Source organism: Pituophis catenifer, unplaced genomic scaffold, assembly GCF_029215685.1.
Source record: "Pituophis catenifer annectens isolate HBS135680 unplaced genomic scaffold, rPitCat1.0.hap2 SCAF_1, whole genome shotgun sequence".
Taxonomy (NCBI): domain Eukaryota; kingdom Metazoa; phylum Chordata; class Lepidosauria; order Squamata; family Colubridae; genus Pituophis; species Pituophis catenifer.
Window position 1 is genome coordinate 101,006,388 of NW_027256881.1, and position 13,885 is coordinate 101,020,272.

Consider the following 13,885-nt stretch of genomic DNA (forward strand, 5'->3'; position numbering starts at 1 on the left):
CTATGATAATGCATGTTATCGCATGCATTATCATAAGCCATTGTTTAGCAGGTCTCTTAAACTTTCTAACCTATTCCAAAGTAGCAAACAGATTAATTTTTGGCTTTATTACTAATAGGATTTTAATCAAATTTTTGCTTTTCCAAATGGGACACAAATTCATCAAATTAAATAAAACTGGCCTCTACATCCCTGATGAATTCTCCAATTAGCTTTACCCACAAAACAGTATGATATTTTTCTCATTGTTTGATTAAAACAAACAAACAAGCAAACTAAACTCCCAAGGAATAGTGACAACTTTTTTTTCTCCAAATATTGTTTCCCTTTAGTTCTGCTGGGTTTATACTTGATGGTTTTCCACGAATAGGAGAAGAGGTCCAGTACTTAGCAGAGCGTTCCCTTTTTCCGGATATTGTAATTTGTCTTGAAGCTGAAGAAGAGGACATTTCTGACAGACTTCTTATGAAACAAGTAACTAAATGGAAAGAGAAACAAACTAAGAAGATGGAAAAGAAGCAGCAGGTTAAAGAAATGAAGGCAAAAGTGAGAGTAAGTATTACAAGTATTAATTATATAATTCAAGGACAGATAACCTTTTTAATGATAGAGGCTACTTTTTTTTTTAACTAGCCAAAAGCTACAGTTGGCTATTTGGAGCAGATTGGTTTAAAACTAGAACGATAGGTGTTTTGGTTGGATAGTACAGTATCCAAATATTTTAGCAGATCTAGCACTGAGGATTGAGTTGGTTGAGCTAAATGACTCTGAGGTCACTTTCCAATCTATGATTTAAGATTAACCTATCATATCATCTTTATATATTATGCTGGATTTACTACATTATTTTTGGCTCAGTGTTTTTTATGAATTGAGGAAGACTCATTTAACAAATTCTGGTTAGCTTTATTATCAGGGGTTAATTGAAAAAAATGAGATTTAATATTAGTAGATTGGTTAGAAACAATGTAAATATGTACATTAGGATATTTTATTAACAGGAAGAGCAAATTGCTAGAAGAAGGGCAGCGCTTCTAACTGAACAAACAAGAAAGAAATTAGAGGTAAGAAGACTCGTAAGGCAAAATTAAATTTCATAAAACCTATTTTTAAACATTGTTTTGAATTAATTTTATAGGAATTTATAAAATGACTAGTATTTGGACACTGTGCTGGAATTGAACAGAAAAGAAATTGCTAAATGATCTCAGATTATAATTATGGCACATTTTTCTCTAAATTGGCTGGAATGGAATAAAGTACTTAAATGTTTTGCTTTGAGAAAATAATCATTGACTAAGAAGCCTTTATGTTCATTGTGCTCGTTGACATCAGCTGTCTGTTGACCCCATCAACTGACTTTTTTTCACTAAATACAATAAAGATGCCATCTAGCATCATCACCATCTTAATATCAATATGCTTCAAATGCAATATTATTGTAAAATTTTAAAAGGAATGTTCTTAAATTCTCTTCTGACCACCAGCATTTTCCACATACCTTAAAGGTGGTCATAAGATTTAAGAAAAAGATTTTATGAATTTGGGGTAGATTCCAATCCTAAATGAAGAGGAAATGTTAGCAGGTCACTTCTCAGACTTTATTTTGAAACAACTGAAAAATGTGTGAATGAACATAGTTTTTATGTGAAAACTTACTGAGAGTTCTAATTCCTTTTCCTTCAAAATATTAATATGAAAGTGAACTTTTAGCACTCACTATAACCCAAGACCAAATATAAAGGGAAGATGCATGCTAGGACAATTTTAAGATTTTATTTAATAAATCTCACTTCACTCAGTGAAGAAATATCAAATTCATTAAGGCTGATTTATTATCACTATTATTAAATATTTAAAAAAGTAAAGAGCATTATTAAAGCATGTTTTATTTTAATATTCCTTTCATTCATCCCCTTCTTTTAAAGAAACAGTCATAAATGTGTTTCATTTTATATATGAGCACAGAACATACGAACGTTTGGTGTGTTGTTACGTGACAAGTTTAACACTTTTCTGAGGCACGTCTCGGTACCATAAATTCCAGTACTATAAATGATGGTACTGGAATTTCAGGAGTCTGATGATGGTTTTGTGAAAGTTTGCATTTTGGTTCCACATTCAGTACTATAATGTCATCCAGCCTGTAAAAGAAGAGACTTTTGAAGGATCCATTCCAGTCCTAAGGTTTAATTCTGTCCCCCTATCTATCATATATATTTCCTTATTTGTAGAAGTAATGAAGTGACCACAATATGAGCTCAAGATGCCAAAACCTTTTCATTGTGTTCCCACTCTTAATTTTAAAAGAGGGTAGCTGGCTTGTTTTTTCATTTCACTAATAGCAGTTCAGCCCACTATTTCTAGTCCATGACTTTGTCTAGGCAGCAAAGCCAGATTGTATACCACAGTGGTGGGTTGCCCCCGGTTCTATAGAACCGTTAGTAAAACCGGCGGGAGGCTCCACCCACTGACCTGGACGTCATCAAAAGTGAACTGTGTATGCGCAGAAGAGCACACACGCGAGCGAAGCGAGCGCATGTGTGCGGGCACGATGCAAAACAGTAGTAAAGGTAAGTAAGCTACCTTTCTAAGGTAGGTGAAATGAGGACCCAGTTTGTGGGGGCAATAAGCTGACTTTGTATAAATATACAAAAGTATGAAGGCTATTGCTTAACGCATTGTAAGCCGCCCTGAGTCTCCGGAGAAGGGCGGCATATAAATCAAATTTAAAAAAAAAAAAAAAAGTAGAACCCACCCCTGGTATACCAATACCAGTTATTACTCTTTGAAGATTATTTATGAATTATCCATTCATCCCACAATGGAATCAGTCAGTTGCTTAGGGACTTGTACCTGTTCATCTGAAGCATCTGAAACATAGCCAAAAAGAGGTTTTATTTGTATTTTATAATTACTGTGATCTTTATTTTTTCCCCTTTTTTCCACCCAACACTATACAAAGTTTTAAGTTCAGTCATTGCTTCCTTAAGAACAAATTGTACTTAGGAAAGCAATCTGTCATGAGTATGAAAAAAATAAAATAAAATTAGGTCAATTTATTTGCCTGGTGATAAATGTTTCAAGTCAACACATAAATTTGCCCCTTCATTTCACAATATTTGTTCATGGAATATTTTTACAGAAGGATTGGGGGGTAGGGTGGAGAGAGAGTGAGTTTTGCCTGATTTCTCCAACTGCCTACAATCCCCCCTGAAAATTAGGGTTCCATCCAAAATAGTGAAGGAGATGGCAAGGGAGAAGAAAGGTTATAGAAGAAATGAAACACGAATAAAATTCACTTTCCCAACTTCTTTAGATAGAACTCTTGTGGTTGTCAATATTTTCTTTCAACAGACAAAGTCTTTCTATTTACATACTCTGGAGCTAACCCATGGATACTTGGAGGGATAAATTAGACAGTACCAAAATGTTGCTTTTATCTTGCTTTAGTTTAATTTTTATTAGGATTCTGATTTGGAGGAGTTAGTGTTTCCTCAAGTATTGGGAGGAGAAAAGTTATGTTCCTTTTTCCCTTTGTGCAAAATTCATCCAGATTAGGTCATTGTACTTTCTGTGCTCATCTTGCATCTAGTGTAAATAACATAATAAATACAGATTCAGTTGTCTCTCAGAGTAAATTAAATATGTGCTACATATTTGAATAAAGAATCAATTACTTGAAAATGTTTTTTTTAAAATATTGATTTGATATGTGGTGTTGTATTGGATTCTTGTGTGCTGCCCAGAATGACTTTTTGTGAAATGGGCTGCTGTACAATTTTGATAAATTAATAAATAAATGAAATAATAAATACAATACAATACAATACAATACAATACAATACAATACAATACAATACAATACAATACACTGTATGTGGCAAAGAATCAGCTTAATTTGGCTTCATTTGTATTAGCAGTAATAAGCAAACAAAATTGAGTATGACATCATTCCAAAATTATTTTTATCCAGAGGAGAAAAATCAGATGATCAGTGGTTTGGGCTAGACCCAGATTTCAAAAATTAGGGATGTTGAAGCATAATTCTCTCCTTCCTTCCCCAGGTATTCTTCTATTTCCCCCCAATTGTTACCTTTGACTCCCCACCCTTCCCAAATTATACACTTATTAAAAGCAATTTCTCTGATTTTTAGGGATCATCCTTTCTACTTCAATCCCACCACATATTATAACAGAAAAGTCTCACCTGAGGCTTTAGGTTCTTGAAAATCTTGGGAGCAGCTCCAATGGACTCCCAAAATTATTATTATTAAACTATAATATTTAATAATACAGAAGTGGGTTTATTAAATGTTAACCTATAGGATAACTATATTAACAATGAATGAAGACAAATATACGTGTCCCAGAATAATGTTGCAGGATCCAATCTGGGTCAGTCACCGGGAAGTTTTGTCTTTCGAGCTTTCAGACTCATGCTGGAGCCCATCTTAGGGAACTTCTCATACCTTATATAATGGTGACCGACCCAGATTGGATCCTGCTATATTAACAATGCTATATTTAATTTTAATTAAATATCAAGATTAGGAAATGAAATCAAATATTTGTCCTGGTCTCACGCACACTACTTATTGTATTATAGTGCCCATTGTGCCCAAAAGGGCAAATGTGGCTTCTGTCCCTAAAAAAGTTGAGCAATCATGTCCTATGCTGTTCCTCAGCACATTGTTTGGCATCGACATCTGTACATAAACTCAAAATGAGTTCAATCATATGGCAATTAAATTTCACTGGCTTTTGAGTTCCATGTCTATCGATATTGTAGCATTTCAGCAAGTTATTGTTGCTGCTTTTGATTTGACAACGCTTATTTCTTGGAAGTCTTCAAAAATCATTCTACAGCAACATGCTTAATTTTAGAGTGAGGCGAGGAAGCTTGAAGCTGAAGGTGAAGAAGAAGATGAAGAAGAAGAAGAAGATATTGAAGCTATTCTGGAAGATGAGTTTCCGAAAGAAGAAGAGGAGGAAGAGGAGGAAGAGCAAGAGACTGATGCTATTGAGCGCTTAAAGACTGAGATTGCAGAGAGATATGAAGCAGATACTGCAAATGTGCAAACTATGCAGGTATTTTCAGCATATCTAATTTATCTCTATTCTGTTTTAATGTTTGCCTAAACAGTTTAGAAATTTGCGTAACTTAGATACCTCAGAAGAATTGGTCAGTAATATGTTACTTTGGAGCATCAATATATGGTAGCTTCAAGCAAAGTAAAGAAAATTAATTAAAATTTGGGTTTTCTCGCAGGGAGCTTTTGCTAAAAGCATTTGAGAGCAATCTTATGCCTCTCCTTAATCCAGTGTGGAATTCAGGGAGTCAGTCCATTCATCAGCTACTCTTTCCGCCATGATCATTAAAATCATGAATATTTTAATGAATCTTAAAAAACAATGAATATAACTGTACATACTTAAGATGAATGACAATATTAAACCAATTGAAAATGCAGATTGTCAATAACTTATTGATTCTATGTATCAGGTGCCATTAGTGGATTTTGCAGTGGTATCCTTTTAATACCATTGCCATCTGCTATTCTTCTGAAAAGTAGTTTGCCAATTCCATAACTCTAATTAACATGTGATATGCCCACAGTGGTGATTTAGTTGTTGAGGCTTTATGAAAAGTACTTATTTAAAATAGCTCTTAACCATATTTTTAAATTTCTTTCCTATTTTTTGTTCCCAGGAAGAATTTGAAAAAGTACTCATACCTCTAATAACTCTTCCTTGCAAAAGAAAGCCTCACATTGTGCGCTACCAATTGTATAAAAAGCTAAAAGACCTTGTAGAAAATCGTGAGAGCATTTTTGAGAAATGTTATCCGCTAAGTTTTTCACTTGCACGGAAAATGATTGTTCTCTCTTATAAACATCCAAGCAATTTTGGCCAATGGGATCCTGTCAAGGTAACCAAACAGTCAGGTTGCTGGCTTTCTAAAACTATTTCTCAATTCAATATACCTTTTACTATTTATAATTATAAGCAAGGACTATCATTATGGGTTACATTCATAAAATGTTAATTAGTAAAACAAAAGTTTATTATAAAAGTAAGTCAACAAATGGGGCTTCAAGTCCATTTTGGACGTATAGAAATGCATCGCCCCTTTTTCCTTGCCTTTCCAGCTACTTATCAACAGACAAAGTGCCTCCTGCTACTGACAATTAGTTATTTTCTTTTCTATAGTAAGATATCTAGGAAGCCAGTTCTGTGTTCCACTTGCCACCACAGAATCCCTATCAGAACATTGGCAGAGGAGATGCTCATGTCATGTCTTGTAACTGGTAGGAGAAAAACTCTTAAGAAATACAATGCAAAGATTTTTGGGTTACAGATATGTTCTTCTCAAGTTGTAGTTCTGCCTATTGGCTAAAGAAATAGCTACAAGTTTCTAATTGGTTCTTTCTTTGTGCCCGATTCTGATTGTTCATTTTGGTGGAGAGACCAGCCCTCACCAATCTGCACCAATTGGAAACCAGCTCAGCTAAACACCAATCAAAAGTTGGGGCATCTAGCTATAAAGATAAGAGCTCAGTCAATCCCTGTTCAGTTGCCAGTGGTCTGCAGAGTAGACCACTTTAACTATGAAAATACTATCCACAATTTTATTTTTTATTTACTTATTCACCATGTTTATATAGCTGCCCATTTCAAAAAAGATAGCATACCATAATAACCCATACATTAACAATTTAAAAATTAATATTATAATTTTAAAAGGCAAGGAAAGAGTAACCGATATTAATAACCGTGGAAATAACTCAACATTCCCTTGGGGGCTCCTGATAACATAGCCATGTCTTGATGGACTTGCATAAGTTAAACAGGGATGGAGCCTGCCAGGAGAAAAAAGTGAAAAGTTCCACAATGTATTATGCTAATATCAAATCATTCTGGCAACAGCCAAAGATTGCCTTCAACTCAAGGTTCCAGGAGCCTTTGATGTGAAATTTGTCCCAAGGGAAAAGTTTGGGCTGACAGAAGCTCCCAAACTTGAAGCATTTTAATTTTAGATAGCTTCTTTGTTTTTCTTTCAGGTATACTTCCAAAAGACCTAACTAGGATTATGTCTGTAGTAATGATTCTTAAATGTAGCTTTAATAGTCAATGCTTTTCAGCAAGTATTGGTACTATCATAAATTATTTAAATTGCAGGATGAAAAAGCTTAGCTTCCTTCTCACAAATGAAAGATTACTATTTGGCAAAATCTATTTAACATAATAAAAAATTATTATATAAGTTACAAATAATACATTGTTTATTTATTATTTAAATTTATCGACCATCCAAATTGGCTGTTCAACTCCAAAGGGCTCCGTAATTTTAATGTAATTTTGGACATCAATAATTTTGTATTTATTGCAGCTAAGTGAAGGAGATGCAATCAAGCCCTTTCGAAATGATGACACACCGAGTTTTCCAGTTATTCATCGAAACTGTATATATTTCTTTACAAGTAAAGAAAACAGAGAAAAATTTATGAAAAATCCCCTCAAATATCTCCGCCAGCCTAAACCTAAACCAACTGTACCAGTTAAAATTGCCATTGTTGGGCCTCCAAGGTCTGGAAAGACAACAGGTAGGTTTCTAACTCAACTGTGAGAATATTGGTGTTTGTGTTTGCTTGCTTTTTTTTTTTTTTTATTGTGGGAAGCAAAACAAAACACAATCCACCTCCTCATGGTTGAGAACCATGCAACTAAAATTCAGTCATTGTATCATCAAACTTTGGTGACAGAACTGCAAGCTGCTTTTTGAGGCTTGGAAGATTTTTAAGGGTGAAAATGAGAAAGATTTTTCCCCTGCCCACTTTAAAAAAAAAACAGGATAAGTCCCGCTCTTTTCAGTAATATCAATATCCTTTTAATATTGTCACCTGCAGCCTTTTATTTAGCTGCAGTTTTAAACCCCCAATCCTGGAAATTTACAGATCCCCATTATATAAGGTATGGATTTCTTCTTTTTTTTTTTTTAATTTTTTATTGAAAATTATTAAAAAATACAGAAAAAAATATAATAATATGGATAGAACTTCTTTGTACTTTTAAAAAAATTAAATTTACATTTACATTAAATTTAAATTAAACTAAATTAATAAATTCATTACAATTTAAATTAAAAATATTTTTTCATGTGAGGTATATTTCCTTTAAGTAATTAAGGCATAATATATTTTAAAGTATATATATCTTTACTTTACTGCTGTAAGACATAATGCAAAATAACTGTAATACAACCAAGGGAGAGATGCACACGTAGCTGCCAATATGAATATTTTCATGTAATTGGTCCCCCAGGGAACCATGGGCAAAGCTGTTTTCTATTAATAAACTGCTATTCTTGTTTAGTCAAGTGATGGTAATTAAACTTTAAAAATATCTTGGATTATGTATTTCTTCCCATCAATGTTAGTCACTGTATTAGTTTTTATTTTAACTGTTTCTGTTGATCATAATTGTTTATTCCTTAGAACACAATCAGTATATTTAGCTGATATAATGAAAAATGTATTAAGAATTGGCAACATGTTTTGCAGTTGCCAAAAAATTTGCAGAAACATATGGATTATTGCGCCTTTCCATGGGAGATGCTATCCGTTCAATATTAAACAATCAGGCAGAAACTGAATTGGCCCTTGTGCTAAAGTGGCATCTTCACAAAGGACTGACTGCACCTGATGAACTTGCCCTAAGGGCCTTAGATATTGCCTTGATGGATACTGTATGTAACACTTCAGGGTGAGCAATTTCTATTTCAGGTATTGCATTATTTCTGTAGGGTTTAGCAAAACAGTAAGAAGCTATTTCCAGTCTATGCCACAGACTATTGTGGATTGTCTACCACATAATTCTAATAATTCTCCTAGCAGTTTACTACTGGAAAGTCAAATCTCTGTATTTCAAAACAAAACAAAAAAAAGAGTGATATAGCTTCTTAAACCATTGCTATAATCATAATACTTTTTTACTTCTTTTTTACTAAGAATTCAGTGTATTTATTTGTTCATGGATTGTAATATATATATAGGACAACAGATAACTTTTCAGTATTTGCTAGTTTTAAAATACTATATCAAATATTTATACATATACATATATATGTTGTACAGTATATACACACACATTCAAACTTACATACCGGTATATACATATAAAATATCTGATTGTAAGTTTCAGAATTCTTTTAAGTCTCCCTCTTTCCCTCTCCCTCTCTCTCCCTCCCTCCCTCCTCCTCCTCTCTCTCTCTCTTTCTGTAAATATACAATTTTGTTACTGTTTCCTTCTGGTTTGTGTTCTCTCCCTTGTTAGCAGCATTCAGAAATTATAGGAACTGTTACTGTTGCAAAATAAATCTGAAGTCAGATCTGAATTCTATTCATTTTCTCTCTCATAGAGTTGTTATTGATGGATACCCAGTTACAAGAAAACAGGTAGACCTCTTGGAAGAAATGAAAATCATTCCAATAAAAATCTTTGAGTTAGATATTGATATAAAGGAGGTTTTAAGAAGAGCACTTCAGGATAAACAAAGTCCTAACAGGTAGCAATGCCAGGGATATAAATAACTCCCGTAAACTGATTCTATTAGTAAAAGTAAAACTTTTTTTTAGATTGACATTACAGGTTTTTTTAAAAAATAATAAAATAACATGTAAACAACAAACCATATAAAAGTTAACACTTTTAGTTCCATTATTGTGGACAGAACATAGAATGGTCAATAACTAACTAAATATGCTCCTTAAATGTAATTTCAATTGTCTACCTTTGTGCCTCATGATATATTTACAGGATGCATGCATATCTTTAGTATTTGTCTGTACAATAATACTGGCAAAGAATATATAACAATATAACAAAAGAACAAAAAATTCTGTGGCAGCTTCAGAATAAATTTATTGTGGCATAAATTTTCATAGCGATAAATCTTCAGTACCCTGATTTAGAAGTATTTATGTTTCATGAAAGAGGATTATAAACAGGTCACATGGTAAAGGTTTATATATATATATGATAAATGAATGGTATTTAAAACTAATTCAATAACAACTTGGGTAACTTTTTGATTGTCACTCTAAAAATATCAGCTGAGAAAGACAGTTCTATGTGAAACAGTGACATAACCAGAAGGCATGATATGGCATTTTTCATCCAATGTTTATTCTTCCGGCGGGGCGGGGGGGGCATTGTAGTGAATTACATTTTTTTTAAATCAAAAAACATTTGTTTAAAAAAAAGCATGCTTTTATTGTATGGGGGGGGGGTTGCCTCCAAAAATCAGTTAGGAATTGAGCCTTTGAAATTGTTTACTGAATTCTGGCAGCAAAATCTCAAGGAGTTATGGGGTTTGGGAGCTACATACAGCCCTTGCATCATAATAGAAGAGTTTATGTGGATAACCCCCCCCACCACGCCCAAAATAATATCTTGGACTTCTGGCGAACTTTCCAGAAAAAATTGAAGGGGGGAGGAGGAGGTAGCAGGGAGGAAGCATAGTGATGAGAACACTAAGTAAAAGAGGAAATCATGTTATGCTCATTACCACTATTACTGCAACAATCAATATAACCTACAACCGAACAATTTTTAGGAGGCCAAACTTTGAAGTTTTGCAGTAATATTTCTTCAAATTGTTTTCTCAGACCTTCCTACCCACTGCATGACAGCTCTCACATCATTTCCCTCAAGAATTCCTGTTACAAAGCACAAACTGAAGAAATCAGGCCGTTCTATGAGGAACAGCACCAGAACTGGTATGTACTTGATGGATCTCACAGCAAATGGTGGATCTGGAACAAAATCCTACAGGAAACTCAAGCAGTTACTAAACAAATCCAGTTATACCTGGAAAGAATACGGCAAGGTAAGCGGAAAGTCTTGTTTTAAATGAATAATTGTTTGTCAAGGAAATTAGTGTTCAAATCTACAATATTATACTTGAACTTGAATTCATCTTAAAATAAAAATTAAAATATCTGAAATTTAAAGAGAATTAGTTTGAGGAAACTCATGATATGTCCAGATGCTATTTGTCAAAATAATCCAAATCCATCTAGTATTGGTTTTATAACTACAAAACCCACCCACCCCCACACACATATGAGAGAGATCTTCCTTCTGTCCTTTATGATGTGTGCAATTCATGTAGCAATAGGAAGTCATATATTTTTATATGACATTGTAATCATTAAACATGTCTGTATTTTCTACCCTGTAGCAGAAAAGTGGAATTAAAAGCTCAAGCTTCTTACTATTTGAATGATATGATTAATCACTAATGGTTATTAATGTTATGTTAGTTTGAAGGTGGAGTGGTATTTTCAATTTCTAAAAAATTACCGGTATATGGAATAATGTTTAAAAAGCATACTAGGAGTTCTTTGGCCACTGCACAGTTGAAGTAGTCTCCACCCACTCTTAAATTGACCATTAAATGGCATGAGACTTACTACACCCATTTCCAATCCCTATTCCACCTCTATCTTCTCTGTTCCTATTCGCTCCAAGTCACCAACTTCTTTGCAAGATAATGGATGTGTTAAATCTAACAGATTTTGCGCAGCCTGAGATTCCCCTGGGGGGGGGGTATGGGAGTGGGAAAGTACTTTTAACACCAGTAAGGACAGCTTAAGTTTGTTTCATTCATGTGCAGAGGACAAGATGAAAGCAATGTCACAGGGTCACAGCACAATATAGATGTTAGTGGGGAATCTTTGTTAAAAACAAATGTTGAACAACTAAACGTACCTGGATCTTGAGGCCCTGCTCTCAGTCACTCATGCCCTAATCATCTCGCCCTTGGATTTCTGAAATGCAATCTACATTGGGTTACCCTTGAAGAGCATTTAGAAACTACATCTGATACAAAATGCAGCATTGCAAACAGTTTTGGGGACCCCATGTGACACCTCTGTTGCTCAAACTGCATTGGTTACCCATCTGCTTCTGGATGCAATTCAACTTGGGTCCAGGCTACCTGAGGAACCATCTCACCCTATGAGATTGGTCTATTTACTCGTTGCAGCAGAAGGGGCATGCTGCAGACCCTGTCAGTCAAGGGGTTCTGACTATGAGGTCCAGGAGACAAGCCTTTTCTGCCATGGCTCCTGCCTCTGGAGCAATGTGCCCCTCGAGGTGAGAACTGCCTCCACCCTCTTGTCTTCTGAAAGAGCCTGAAAATCTGTCTCTGTCATCTGGCTTGGGATGTCCCATTATGGAAGTGACTTGTAGATTAGATAAGATTCCATCTCCACCCTGTTTAGGCATTGGATCTTTTATTTAATTTGTTGTTAATGATGTTGTTTTAATTTTAATGCTTCATGTTTTACTACTGTATTTCTAACTTTTTCATTGTCCAAATTGTTATTTATGATGCTGTAAAAGTCACTTGGTGGTGAGATGGGTGAATTATAAATTTAATAAATAAAATAAGATAGTAGTGTAGTGTATTCAATTGTTAACAGGAAAAGCCGCCAGTATTGCTGATATGTGTATCACACCAAGTGAATTGCTCTCTCGGCTGGGAGAGTTTGGGCAATATTGTCCAGTGAGCCTTGCGGAAAGAGAAGAACTTATTGATTGCTCCGATTCTCCTTCTCTGAAGTTTGCTGCAGAATTTCGAGGACATTACTACAAAATGTCTGGACAGAAGGAGTTAGACGTAAGTATTATAATATTAATCAGCAAAATAGATGCTGTTGCAAAGAGTTGTGAGAGATTGTAGAGCTTGTTAGGCGTATACAAATTGAAATTTACTTGTCAGGTTCCAGAATGGCGCTTTGAAATAAGACTCCAGGCAACCGGGTTCCTAGTTGTAGAGATCTTTATTAGGCCCTCTGGCACGTTCCAAAAGTCACCAACTTTCAAAGTGAGATATTGTCAGCGCTTTCGGCAGTACTCTCCATCACCATTTTAAAGGCTCCCACGCTCCACCCATGACTCCACCCCTTGGCCCCACCCCTATCTCACATTTCTTCTACAGTTAACCCACATCTGATCAAGTAAGCCACCTACACCAAACATAGCCTGCTTTAACTCCGCCTTTTCCCTCGGCTCTCAGACCAGCTGAGGCTTGGCTTGGCTTGGTTTGGTTCTGCACAGGCGAGGCCCCAAACGTCAGCTATTTCCAGGGCCCGCCTTTCAGCTGTGCAATGGCGGTGCAGGCTTTGGTGGTGATCACAGTGGCGGGAGCAGGCTTCTGATGCCTAGGCTGGGCGACCGGACATACTTCTGAGGATCACCAGGTCAGCTCCCCAGTCATGCCTGAATGACAGCCCCGAGCCGTGAGGCACAGCGCAGCAGGGCTGACATGACTTGCATTGTGGTGAGGCAAGGGACCCTTGTGGAGAAAGAGGTAGGAGTAGGGTAGAGTAGCAAGAAAGTAGTGGTAGGGGTAGTAAGGGGTAGGAGTAGCAAGAAAGAGGTAGAGATAGGGAACTGACTAGCAAGTGAGAGCAAGCACTGGACTCTCCAAAGATGTAGAGAATCTTCTGAAGAGATTCTTGCCAATCTCTTGACCATTTGGGGAAGGGTTTGGAAACAAAAACAGATTATAGGAGCGCAAACTCTGCTGCTATGGCTTATAAAAAAACTGGTGGGAAGTTTTTACCACACATGGCATACACAACAAAGTGAGCAGGGAAGCCTATGGTATCTTAGCACCCACCCAGCATTTTGGATTGTCTTAGGCAAATTACTGTCCCTTAAGACCAGTGTTCAATTCGTCGTACAATATTGCAATTAATGTATTGGGATGTTGTTTGAATGCTCAGGAGTAATATTATACATAATGGTTAGACATTATACTTATTCACTCAATTGTGCTGTTCTTTTTTTTTTCCTGAGCTTTAAGAATACA

The 13,885-nt window shown here is 35.4% G+C and overlaps 1 protein-coding gene across 1 annotated transcript in view; it reads left to right on the forward strand.

Moving 5' to 3' along the window:
• AK9 (adenylate kinase 9) overlaps nucleotides 1–13,885 on the forward strand; it is a 69,677-nt gene that overhangs the window by 49,229 nt on the left and 6,563 nt on the right. The window contains exons 27-35 of the mRNA XM_070953424.1: nucleotides 333–552; nucleotides 1,002–1,064; nucleotides 4,888–5,091; nucleotides 5,714–5,932; nucleotides 7,394–7,607; nucleotides 8,565–8,766; nucleotides 9,422–9,568; nucleotides 10,671–10,891; nucleotides 12,492–12,688. Of these exons, the coding sequence (XP_070809525.1) occupies nucleotides 333–552; nucleotides 1,002–1,064; nucleotides 4,888–5,091; nucleotides 5,714–5,932; nucleotides 7,394–7,607; nucleotides 8,565–8,766; nucleotides 9,422–9,568; nucleotides 10,671–10,891; nucleotides 12,492–12,688 (1,687 nt within the window). The remainder of the gene's footprint in view (nucleotides 1–332; nucleotides 553–1,001; nucleotides 1,065–4,887; nucleotides 5,092–5,713; nucleotides 5,933–7,393; nucleotides 7,608–8,564; nucleotides 8,767–9,421; nucleotides 9,569–10,670; nucleotides 10,892–12,491; nucleotides 12,689–13,885) is intronic.